The sequence below is a fragment of the Chelon labrosus genome (genome assembly GCF_963514085.1).
Source record: "Chelon labrosus genome assembly, chromosome: 7".
NCBI classification, from domain to species: Eukaryota; Metazoa; Chordata; class Actinopteri; order Mugiliformes; family Mugilidae; genus Chelon; species Chelon labrosus.
In genome coordinates, this window is record NC_140343.1 from 15,194,850 (window position 1) to 15,207,690 (window position 12,841).

General features: G+C 42.5%; 1 protein-coding gene across 1 annotated transcript; it reads right to left on the reverse strand.

The window, feature by feature from the left end:
* Positions 1-1,552: 1,552 nt before the first annotated feature.
* On the reverse strand, positions 1,553-11,654 carry acot11b (acyl-CoA thioesterase 11b). The gene is made up of 16 exons (XM_084548264.1): positions 10,993-11,654; positions 9,936-10,134; positions 8,857-8,926; positions 8,497-8,557; positions 8,303-8,404; positions 8,068-8,203; positions 7,831-7,984; positions 6,542-6,661; positions 6,260-6,398; positions 6,064-6,119; positions 4,136-4,202; positions 3,954-4,037; positions 3,516-3,649; positions 2,797-2,928; positions 2,514-2,640; positions 1,553-2,395 (listed from the first exon to the last, which is right to left on the reverse strand). Exons 2-16 carry the CDS (start codon positions 10,123-10,125, stop codon positions 2,237-2,239), a joined length of 1,731 nt encoding a protein of 576 aa, XP_084404390.1. The 5' UTR covers positions 10,126-10,134; positions 10,993-11,654; the 3' UTR covers positions 1,553-2,236.
* Between the last annotated feature and the right edge of the window lie 1,187 nt (positions 11,655-12,841).

Sequence of the window (12,841 nt, forward strand, 5' to 3'; positions counted from 1 at the left end):
TTTATTACCTAACAACTAGTACACACTGTTTTCCTTTTTTCTACAATAAATTCATATTTACTGAAGTGGAGATGCTCTGAATACTTTTATTTTGTATAATCTTTTAACAAAATGGTTCACTGGGGAAAGAAAAACCTACATCTACGCAGCATTGCTGAGATGAGGCTCTACAGGTGTTGCCTGCTAACAGGATGGAGGCAGACCACGAGAAAAGTGAGCTGTTAAACCAGTCTTTTGAGCCACAAAATTGAAAACCACAGGGAGCAGCTATTCTGGGAGAGGATGGAGGCCTGTTCTGAGGGAAGCGTTCAGAGCCAGTGGGAACGGACGGGTTCAGAATTTAGGGCAGAAGCATACAGGATGGAAGGACGGCTTGAGGGTTGCTCTTAGGTACCGGCTGGCTTCACTGACCGTGGCCTTAAATAAGAACAGCACACATCAGACAATGTTAAGTGACCTGCAGAGCACTGAGAATCAAGGTGCAGGCTAAAGCAACAAGACCGATAAAACATCCATCTAGGGATGTTTTAGACAGATTTATACCTGGGTGAATGGGCAAAGTGACAGAGCACAGAGTGGTCAGATATGGGTCACTGAGGCAGACAAATGAGGACAGCGTCATAAGATCGTATGAAAATGCAAGCACGAGCTTGTTGTGGAATAGGAAATCATGAAGCATATCAGGGCTTGTTAAAATGAAGAAAGCTGCAAAATGTGAAATGATGCAAGCAAGATTATCTCACAACACCAGGAATCACATGGCTTCCTTTTAGATGCTAGCAAGATAAAATTCTGCCCTTTGCCCTCTCTACTGACAAAGGGTGTAGCTACGCGATAAAGGGTGTCATCCTCGCCCGCAGGTGAAACACAGTGAGAAGCTCAGTTTATTGTAGACTTTGGCTTATTGAACATTATGTCTCACAGTCACATATCAAGTAAACAATTGAGTAATCACTGTATGCCCAGCGCACATACACCGATAAGGCATAACATTATGACCACCTTCCTAATATTGTGTAGGCCTCCCTGGTTCCTCCAAAACAGTTCTTGGGCGTCCTGTGGAATGTTGTTAGTGGGGGGCCTCTGTGGATCATCCCACAGATACTTGATCAGTTTGAGATCTCGTGAATTTGGAGGCCAGGTCAACACCTTGTGCTGTTTTTCATGTTTTTTTGAGTTGTTCCTAAACCATTTTTGGCTGTGCCTGTGTCAGGCTGCATCCTGCTGGGGATGACTGCTACCATCAAGGAATGTTATTGCTATGGGGTGGGGGTGTCTGGTCTGGTCTAGGTAGGTGGTACATGTCTAAGTAACATCCACATGAAGGCAAATATTTGGTTATGTCATTAGTTATGCAGGCTTTTGGCCATAAACCAACTCTCGACATGTCTTAACTCAGGCTTCAGATACTCCTCTGCTGACCTTGTTCACCTATTACACCACTAACACCGTGTTACAGAGGAACACAATTGCATGCCTTTTCTTCTTTCTTGGTTAAGGAATGAAAAGAATGTGGAGCAGCAACACAACGGTGACTATAGTCCACCGCTCTACTGTGATATCGTTTCAGTTCAATCAAAACAGCGTGTCATGTGAGTCTCTTGGCATTTGAATGCCCACATAGAAACAGTTAGAGTGCATGTCTGCAAAACTATACATACAGTAGTTGTGTCACAAATAAAGCAGCGTGTAGGTTTGCATTCTGTTAATTTATGATTTAATCAAATACTTTAGACTTCATATTCAGTGTGATACAAAATAAACTATAACACAGCATTAAAACATCTCAGCTTTGGCTAGTTTTATGTTCATTTTTTAAGGACTGGCGACATGATTAATAACACGGCCGCCTCGAGATAAAAGCTGAGATTGTGTTAAATATTCTAAACCACATACCAATATATGATCAATGTTCCTATAAATTATATTGCACAGAAAGTTTTTCAGAATATATTAGCTCCAATAAACCTTAAGAGGCTTAAAGTCAAACAGCATCTCAGAGGCATTGTGCACTCTTGCTTCATACCTATTAATCTTGCTGCAAACAAGTAGCAGGTTCAGCCACAGAAACTACAAATCCACTGGCCTTAGTAATCGCAGGCTGGCAGTTACATTCAAATGTGGCTTCTTTAACAGCACGGCACCTCCACAACAGAAGTCAAATAAGATACAGGCAGGGAAACGATTGTATCCCTTCTGCCTGGTGCTACCGTTTTACTGTCTGGGACACTGTGAGTCACAGTGCGGAGGGCGGCAAAGCAGCCAGGCTATCCTTGTTGTTTTCCAGGAATTGGCTGCAGGCAGAAAAGGCGCTGTAAAAGCTGGATGAGAGGCCAGCGATGTCTGTGGAGATGTAGGGGAGGACCCCCGGAGTGGCTTGGTTGTAGTACGTGATCTGAAACAACAAAAAGACAGGTCTTGGTGGACTTTTCATCTTGAGCAGCTACAGTGCACCATGCAACACGGCTAAGAGGGACCAAAGCAAGCGTACGTGCCCTTCTCCTTTGGCTAACCTTGGTGACAGAACTGGACTCTTCCCAGATTGTGAAGCCAGCACAGACCACCTCTCCCCTGGTGTAGTCCTCAGTGGGTGGGTGAGTGGGCAAAGTGACAGAGCGCAGAGCGATCAGATATGGGTCACTGAGGCAGAAAAAATGAGGACAGCAGTATTACTCAGCTTGTTGCCTGTAATATAAAGTGGAATATTAAATCATGATTTTTTTTGAAATGGAAAAAAAAAAAAAAAAATAAATCTGCAAAATGTGAAGTGATGCAAGCAAGATTATCTCACGATACCCGCAATCACACGGCTTCCTTCTAGATGCCAGCAAGATAAAGTCCTTCCCTTTGCCCCCTCTACTGACGCTGGGTGTAGCTACGCGATAAAGGGTGTCATCTTCATCTGCCTGCTTGATCACCTCACACTCCCTGCAGTTGAAACACAGTTTATTATAGACTTTAACTCAGATTGCTGCCACATTAAAAGAAGACCATTAATCAATCGAGTAACATCAATAAATATCCAGTGCAGATAAATGGCCACACTTTCAATTAATGCATTCACAGAATTACATTGTTCACGTCTACTGTTGCCCCAAAAGAAAATATAATTGGGAGTATATAGCCATGTACAGTGAGGCTGTACGTTTGGCGCAGCTCTGAGCTAACATCTGCAAGCTAACATGCGCTAAGTGGCAATGCTGTCCTGCTAATGCTCAGCAGCTCCATTATTTTTCAAGATTTTGTAGTGTAATTAGTTATGCAAGCAAAAAAAAAACTGAATAAAACTTAAAAATAATATATATATCTATATGTATAGTATAGTAATCAACCATTAGCCTAACAGACACTGTCATCCATATGGCCAAACTGCTTGTGTGGTCAAAACAGTATGTGGAAAATAAACTGTCCTTCTGTTCTCTTTGATAATACATCACCCTGGAGGAATTTAAGCTTATCCTGCACTCTGAGCGTGATCATAATGTATGCCATACATTTATGTGTATGCTACTGACTCATAATGCTGGTCCCACTCTTTTCTCCTCCTCAGGTCTGACAGGAGGACGAACGTCTGCTCTGCCGGGACGCTGACGTACATCTCCACCTTAAAACACAGCATGTGGTTTTCCTCCAGAGTGTACAGTCTGACCTAAGAACAAAACACACGCACAAAGATGAGGTTGGTCCATTGTCTATAAATAGGATTTGTTCCAGGTGTTGCACATGCACATATGAAAAAAAACTGTCCCATTAGCTGCCGGGACAGCCGAATGAAAAGTTTTCAGACTTATTCTGCATTATTTTTCAATTTCATTAAAACGCTGTGGCCCACATTTTGAGCACCCCGCTGTGACTGAGCCGTTTCTAGTCTAAAATAATACAGGTCAAGAAAACCCAACAGCTGTAACTGCTGAACGAGCTATTTCCTGGGAAATAACACAAACAATACTGACCTTATTTTTCTCAGAAGTTAATACCCAGTTGTTCCTGGTATCCATTAGTTTCAGTGCTGATACACTGTTGTAGCTCAAGTACATCTGAAAAAATAAAGCGTTGTCTGAACTAATAAGCTCGAACACAATATCTGCACAGCTTCACTGAGTTCGAGTGCCTCAGTTCTCATTAAATAAAATACCTGGTTGCTTGGATCCCAGGGCACAGACAAGCTCACTTCAGGTTGCTTGCAGGAGATAATATATTTTCTGTAAACACGAAGGGCGATGGTTATACATTGTGCTGCACCTTCAGGCACTAAAGAAAGCTCATCTAATAGGTGGACAACTTTTCTTGAGAAATGATCCTCCATGTTAAGTTAGGAAACAAAGGAATACAGATTATACTGGAGGTCAGGCGTTTAACAACCGAACAATGAACGCATTATGCTTGGCTGAATCTGCAACAGAGTCTGCTCAGCGGTGAGTTGCTGCTGCACCAGGTCATTTGCTGTACAATAGATTCTGTTGTGCGACACTAGAAAAATCATGCAACGATGACACTGTGTGAATATGCATACTAACATAAAGTTTCAACATATACACCGATCAGGTATAACATTCATAATATTGTGTTGGTCCCCTTTTGCTGCCAAAACAGCCCTGACCCGTTGAGGCATGGATTCCACTAGACCCCTGAAGGTGTGCTGTGGTATGTGGCACCATGATGTTAGCAACAGATCCTTTAAGTCCTGTAAGTTGTGAGGTCGGGCTTGTTTCAGATCAGACTCGATTGCTCAGCACATGCTCTACTGGATTTAGATCTAGGGAATTTGGAACACCTCAAACTCGTTGTTGTGCTCCTCAAACCATTCCTGAGCTTTGTGTCATTGTGCATTATCTTGCTGAAAGAGGTAACAGCCATCAGGGAATACCGTTTCCATGAAAGGGTGTACATGGTCTGCAGCAGTGCTTAGTTAGGTGGTACGTGTGAAAGTAACATCCACATGGATGGCAGGACCCAAGGTCTCCCAGCAGAACATTACCCAAAGCATCACACTGCCTTAGCTGGCCTACCTTCTCCCCATTGGGCATCCTATGGAGGCCAGGCATGCTTAAAACACACACTTGGGTTCATCTGCTTAAAAGCACAATAGAGCAATGTCACACAAGTTCAGAGAACTGAGTTTCAAATATGTGTGAATATGTGGTGGAGTGTGGTGAAAGATGCACTGCAGCTACTTGTGTACAGTACGTGTGTTTCTGTGCACATGTGCAGGAAATGTAATGGGCTGTGCAGGCCTCCTAAGTGATGTAAAAGAAAATGTGATTCATCAGAACCAGGCCACCTTCTTCCATTGCTCCGTGATCCAATTCTGATGCTCACATGCCCATTGTTGGCAGTTCTGGCAGTGGGCACTCTGACTGATCTGTGGCTATGCAAACTGTGATGCACTGTGTATTCTGACACCTTTCTATCAGAACCAGCATTAAGTTCTTCAGCAATGTGAGCTACAGTAGCTCATCTGTTGGATCGGACCACACGGCCCAGAACTTGGCAGCCCATGACCCTGTTTCCCACTGTTCCTTCCTTGGACCGCTATTGATAGAGACTGATCACTGCAGACCAGGAACCCCCCCACAAGAGCCGCAGTTTTGGAGATGCTCTGATCCAGTCGTCTAGTCATCACAATTTGGCTCTTTTCTAACTCGCGCAAATCCTTACGCTTGTCCATTCTTCCTGCTTCTAACATATTAAGCTTGAGGACAAAATGCTCACTTACCGACCATTATATCCCGCCCACTATCAGGTGCCGTGATGAAGAGATAATCAGTGTTATTCACGTCACCTGTCAGTGGTCATAATGTTATGCCTGATAGGGGTATGTTGCTTTCGTCATAGTTTAAGATATTTGTGGATTTGATGATGATGATGATTATAGTTTACATAATTTGTGTTGAGATCATAGACTATAAAAAGGTTTACTCTTTTGGGAACTAGAATCTTTTTGTCGCACAAGTTGTTTCTCTGACTATAAACATCCTGACAATAGATCTAACATTAGCCCTCTTATATATAGGCCAGACATAGTAAAGAACTAACGCTGTTGGTTTAGTGGAAAATGCTCACCTATCAAGGCGAATCTTCCTTCGGGCAATAGCTTCTTGAAAACGTCTTTTTCCATCCTATAAAACATGGGGAAACCTATTATTGAAATCCTCACAAAGAATATTTCTTATTTAAGCTCTAATGCAAAATAAAAATAAGCTATTTTGCGTGCTCTAAGGCCTATAAAATGCAGAAATAGGTTACATAGAAAACTGACCACAGGCTCAGGTCGTATCCGGGGTAAAGTGCACTGTTTCCTGTCACTGTCCAGCACCTCGAAGGTCATAAAGGCACTATTTATATGGCGCAGAGGTTCTCCACCCTGATAGGCCTCAGCACACACTCCCACCTCCATGCTAGAACACAACCATGTGTGCAGGCATATGGTTCATAAAATCACACAGCTATATGGTCTAAGCACATATGCACTGTGTATATTTTTGTGATACATTAATACATTATTATGCGCTGAATTACATGTCATAAAGCAGAGGCTCACCTGTGCTTAAAGGAATTGTTCACAATAGCTTTCAGAACCAGTCGGTCGCCAATGTGAGACGGCCCGCGAAAATGGAACATGTCTATGGTCCTCAAGGTTGGGTGAGCGTTACACAAGCGACTAGATCAAAATACAAGGAAAAACAGGGAAGGGTTTGCTCTTTATCTTATCTAGTCTCATACAAACGGCCTCAGACAAACAGCTTATCTTTTGGAAAGTCACTTATTCACCTTCTTGCTAAAAGTTAGATGAGAAGATTATTACCAGTCACATATCTGTGTAGAAAATATGAAGCTACTGCCGGCTCACTTTGCTTAGCTTCCTGGAGTCTCCATTGGTTTGATGGAACACTCATAGTGAAGATAAGACCATTAACCAAACAAGATGTAATGTGTTAATCAAGATAGCACTGATAGTCCTGGCAGGTAATTTTTGGTAGACAAGCCTGGCCAGCACAGTAAGACGGTTCTAGGTTCAAATCCACCGGCCGGCTGGGGCTAGCATTGGCTTTCTCCTATGATCTGAAGACAATTGGTGGTGAATGGTGGCCGTTTGTCTTTCTGTGTTAGCCCTCTGATAGGCTGCCGATGCCCAATGACAGATTAGGTAGACTCCGGCGACCCTCTAGAGCAGGGGTGTCAAACATACAGCCCAGGGGCCAAAACCGGGCCGCCAGAGTGTCCAGTCTGGCCCCGCGGGATGAATTCGCAGTGTGTGAAAATTAAATTGAAGACATTAGCTGCAGCCCTTCACAGGACAAGCGGTTAAGATGGATGAATGAATGAATGACTTTAGCTGCAATTTTTCAATAAAAGTAAAACTGCTATTACTAATTCGTCCACAAGGATGAATTGTTCTAGTAAGAGTTGTGGACATAACACAACACTGAGACCCAGAACTTAACAGCAGATGACAGCAATCACCCAAAATTGCACTTTTTTTTCTTAAGAATTTTCAGGTTGTTCATAAAATGTTTTGTAAAAGGATAGCGCTAACATTTTTATAATATACTTGTTCTTCTTTGCACTGAAACAAAGGGGAAAATTTTGGAGTTGTCGTTATATTTATATTACCGGTCAGGCCCGCTTGAGATCAGACTGTACTGTTTGTGGCCCCTGCTAGAAGATAATGAAAAAAAAAAGGTTTCCAGTCTTGATGTAAAACTACCCTAACCCACTCCTAGCTGCAGCTTGATATTTACAATACAGACATACAACTGTGTGAATCTTCTCATTTAACTCTTAGCAAGAAACTCTCTTGGAAATAAAAAGTAATTATTCTGCACATACCTTGCTGCAATCGTAGCCACATTCTCCATCCAGGCCATAATCTGGCCTCCAAAAGTGCTGACTTGGTGGTTGGCATGGGGGGGTAGCACCAGCTCTACGCTCTCCACTCGCGTCCGCTCCGCCGGCACAGCGTCCTGATACTCCTGACATTCTCCTGGTGAGTGAGAGCACAAAAACAAGGAGGTTTAATCAGTCTGATTTTTAAGTGCTTCATGTCATAGAGCCTTATGTCTGTACCAAGCTGAGCTGTGCTGCTGCTCAGTAGGTCTGTGATAATCTCAGCATGGATGAGCCTCATCCTCCTCCGCTCTGCTGCCAGGCTGTACTCCATCTGCTCCATTTGAGTGCGAGGTATCACCTGTTTTAGCTGTACCTGTGAACACGCACAGGTCCAGGAGACATTGAGTCAAAAAAAAAAAAAAAAAAAAAAAAAAAACATCTCAGTGCCCATATTTTGGTCTTTGTCTCTTACCTTCCCAGCCTCAGTTCTTCTAGCAACAAAGGTAGCAAAGGCGTGGCAGACCTTCCACTGCCTGTCAGTGTAAAGGTCTTCACAAGTCACCAATATGCCTACCTGAAATGAAAAGAATCCCCACATTCATTACATTACATCTTATTTTATATAAAGTGTCACCATGCTGAAACCACAACACGACATCAACCAACCTCCATACTGGACGTGAAGGCTCTGTTGACCTTTGCTATAATGTTGACAACCTTTCCTACCCTGCAGGAAACAAACACAGATTATTCCCTTTACTATCAACAGCGGTGATTGTACTCAACACAACCTGAAACGTAACGCTCAGTCAGACTAGTTTGATCAGCACTGTTCTCCATTGTAGATACCATTTCCATTCATTAAGCTAAAAATGCATTCATTTGCTAAATGTAACAGAAAATGGACTTTTTAGTGGCATTTTTTCCTCTTCTATACCGGCTCTTCATACAATATGTTCAGTCTCTGCACAAGTAATAATTTTAAGGTTCCACCTAGGAAGAGCATTATCAAGGCTGATACGTTACTCTATGGTGTGTTCAAAATGGATGTCGTCCACCGATGCAGTGATACAGGAACAACCTGCATGTCTCTCGGCTGGGGAGAGGAGAGATAACGCAAAAAAAAAAAGAAAATTAGACGGAGCAGCACAAAGCATCTACAATAAAAGCTTATGATCTGTGAACGCGTGCGACTATAAAAGTACGCCGAAAGAATTGATTGGATTCATTCAGTCTGACTTTAATATGTCTACACATATAGCGGCAGCAGAACGAATCAATGCGCCTGAGTGTCATCTTTTCTTTCATGAAACATTTAAATGTGAAAGAAGCCCGAAACATCTGAGTACTCTAAGTTCCTACCATATCACATTTCATAATGCATGACTGCAGTTTATATTGATATCGCCCACAAGGACTCTGAGCAAATGTGCAATAAAGCACACAAAGTAATCTAAAACAATTTGTTTAGCTGTAATGATGTGAGCCATAATTCTTTACGTATGTAGATAAAACTATCGTAGTAGAGTATGAAGCCGGAATAAATCAAGGCTGAGACTATAGAGCATGAAAACTGCTATAACGTTAAGCAATGAACTCCATTTGTGGACACATTTTGGATATCAGTATTTAAGCTGTGCACGCTTAAAACACACACTTGGGTTCATCTGCTTAAAAGCACAATAGAGCAATGTCACACAAGTTCAGAGAACTGAGTTTCAAATATGTGTGAATACGTGGTGGAGTGTGGTGAAAGATGCACTGCAGCTACTTGTGTACAGTACGTGTGTTTCTGTGCACGTGTGCAGGAAATGTAATGGGCTGTGCGGTGTTTACAAAACAAAGAAAAAACACCATGCGCACGTCACCAGAGCTGAATTTATAATGTATGCCCACTGCTTCCTCCCACAACTCTTTGCTTGCAATGATTTCTTTTCACTAGTGCAACCGTGCTGCACGTTCAGGTTTGCAGATGCGTAAAAATGTCTTAAAAGGGCTCCTCGTAGTTGTCATAAAAATGTATGTGGATTTCATTTGCATTTGTTTTGAGTTGTCTTGTGTTCCTATTTGTCCATTTGTAAATGTGTCTCTGTCCCTTTTCCTACCAGATAAACAGGCTGTGGAGTCCATCCATTTCAGCAGCTGTCCGACACTCAGCTCCCCGCAGTGGTTGGCATGGCACGGCATTACGATCTGACTCATCTGGACTTCAGTGGGGTTTCTGTACACTTCTCCGTTCTCCTGGATGCACAGGCTGTCCAGCATGGTGTCTGCATCTCGCTCATCCGACGTCATAGCTCACAACTACAACACAGACAGGAAATACGGGAAAAATTAGATTTTGATGAAACCAAGACGTGTCCACTTTGATCCGGACCTCTGCACTCGAGGATAAATACATCAACTAGTGTAGAAATACTGAAATAAAAACAGCATTCAGCTTTGTAGACCATCTACACTGTTTGGTTTAAAAACACATCATTATTGTCCAAAAATTACAAAGCTACGGACAAAAAGATAAGAAAGACTCAGTGGTCAACATGCTTTGATTTTGTTCACTTCAATATCTGAAAACTGCTCTGTCGATTTGGCAGCGGCGAAGACTTTAAATGAGCTTTAAATAATCTGCAGCCCAGTTTGTAGTCTGAAGGATTGCTCAAGATTATTTTTTTCTCCTCTAACTGGAGGATCAGGATCCGAAATGCATGTTTATGCAATTACAGCCTTGGAGCATTCGTTTTACACATATGAACAACATGCAGGCCTATACAGTGTTCTTAAAGGCTGCAGGTTGGGTCTTGTCTTTTTTAGAATGGCCTAGCTGACGCACAAACTATTTCAAGGCATGACACTGAATGGGGCATTCATGGAAAGTATTTGTTGGGATACAAGTGTTTGCCCAGAACTTCTGCTCCGGTGGGGCGCACATGCAGTCACCTGTCCTTCCCGGTGTCAGTGACAGGGGCTGCAGTGACTTTTAAAAATTTAAAAATTGATTTGCTGACAAATAACTAAACAGTCACCATCATTTTCTGACACTGGTTTAAAAAATAAATAAATAAAATAAAACCACAAGAACTGCTGAGGCATTCATAATCTCTGCAAGTCTTCACCAACAAACACAGCAATGTCGGACTTTACAAACAACACAAAAGGGCTTACTCAGTTTAAAAGTTTGTGCTGGAGCTGAAGTCGAGTCTTCTAAGTGTCGGCGAGTTACAAAACATTGGAGCCGGCTGAGAGACTGCACCGCGGGACATGGAGCATGCTCATTTCTCCCATTCTTCAACAACTCGACAACGGAATAAACACTCCACACGGCTTTGCATAAAGTTTCGCCACTGGGAGAGAGAGAGAGAGAGAGGGAAAGAGAGAGAGAGACCATCCCCTGTAGCCGTCGCACTTTTTAAGGTGGAACTAGAGCGACCCCATTTAGGGGCGGCTAGGGGCGCCATTCAAGAAAAATATAATCACCCTATCAAAAACGGTTATGCCTACCAATAAAAAAAGTAAACATGGATTTCACATTTTGGGACATTTCAATTTTTACTTACCAATCACTTACTTTTATGACTTTTAAGAATGGATTAAAACTTTACTTAAAGGGGAAACCAACGATTCTTCTTCTTCTTCTTCTGGGGTTTTTTGTCAGTTTTCCCAACAATAATAATCTTGGGTTACTCAATTTATACAATCTCCAGCACATTATTTATTTATTAAATCTGACTGTGCTTGTCAATTTTGCCCCTAACTGCACTATATTGCCAAAAGTATTCACTCACCCATCCAAATAACTGGATTCAGGTGTTCCAATCACTTCCATAGCCACAGGTGTATACAATCCAGCACCTAGGCATGCAGACTGCTTCTACAAACAATTGTGAAAGAATAGGTCGCTCTCAGGAGCTCAGTGAATTCCGGTGTGATACTGTGATAGGATGCCACCTGTACAACAAGCCCAGTCATGAAATTTCCTTGCTACTAAATATTCCACAGTCGACTCTCAGAGGTATTGTAACAAAGTGGAAGTGATTGGGAACGACAGCGGCTCAGCCACAAAGTAGGCCACGTAAAATGACAGAGCGGGGTCAGCGGAGGTCGCCAGCTTTCTGCAGAGTCAATCGCTACAGACTTCTAAACTTCATGTGCATCCAAGCCATACATCACCAAGTGCAACGCAAAGGTTGGATGCAGTGGTGTAAAGCACGCCGCCACTGGACTCTAGAGCAGTGGAGACGCGTTCTCTGGAGTGACAAATCATGCTTCTCCATCTGGAAATCTGTTGGACGAATCTGGGTTTGGTGGTTGCCAGGAGAACAATACTTGTCTTACTGCATTGCGCCAAGTGTGAAGTTTGGTGGAGAGGGATTATAGTGTGGGGTTGTTTTTCAGGAGCTGGGCTTGGCCCCTTAGTTCCAGTGAAAGGAACTCTGAATGCTTCAGCATACCAAGAGATTTTGGACAATTCCATGCTCCCAACTTTGTGGGTTAGGGTTTAGGGATGGCCCCGTCCTGTTCCAACATGACTGAGCACCAGTGCACAAAGCAAGGTCTATAAAGACATGGATGAGAGAGTTTGGTGTGGAAGAACTTGACTGGTCTGCACAAAGTCCTGACCTCAACCCGATAGAACACCTTTGGGATGAATTGGAGCAAAGACTGCAAGTCAGACGTTCCCGTCCAACGTCAGTGTCTGACCTCACAAATGTGCTTCTGGGAGAATGGTCAAAAATTCGCATGAACACTAAACCTTGTAAAAAGCCTTCCCAGAAGAGTTGAAGCTGTTATAGCTGCAAAGGATGGGCCGACATCATATTAAACCCTATGAATTAAGAATTCATATGCTTGTAAAGGCAGATGAGTGAATACTTTTGGCAATATAGTGTATTTTAACACTGATGAAACATAACTTGATTATATTTTCCCAACATTCTCAATATTACTTACAAACCTAGACAAATGTTAACTAAAACTAGCTAATAAAATTAACAGTCATAAATGCTTTAAACTT

Excerpts from the sequence above, each read along its gene's own strand:
- acot11b (XM_084548264.1), bottom strand. The coding sequence starts at position 10,125 with ATGACGTCGGATGAGCGAGATGCAGACACCATGCTGGACAGCCTGTGC. Across the intron at positions 6,399-6,541 it reads AACAATTCCTTTAAGCACAG|CATGGAGGTGGGAGTGTGTG; the intron begins GTGAGCCTCTGC and ends GTTGTGTTCTAG. Across the intron at positions 6,120-6,259 it reads GGATACGACCTGAGCCTGTG|GATGGAAAAAGACGTTTTCA; the intron begins GTCAGTTTTCTA and ends CATGTTTTATAG.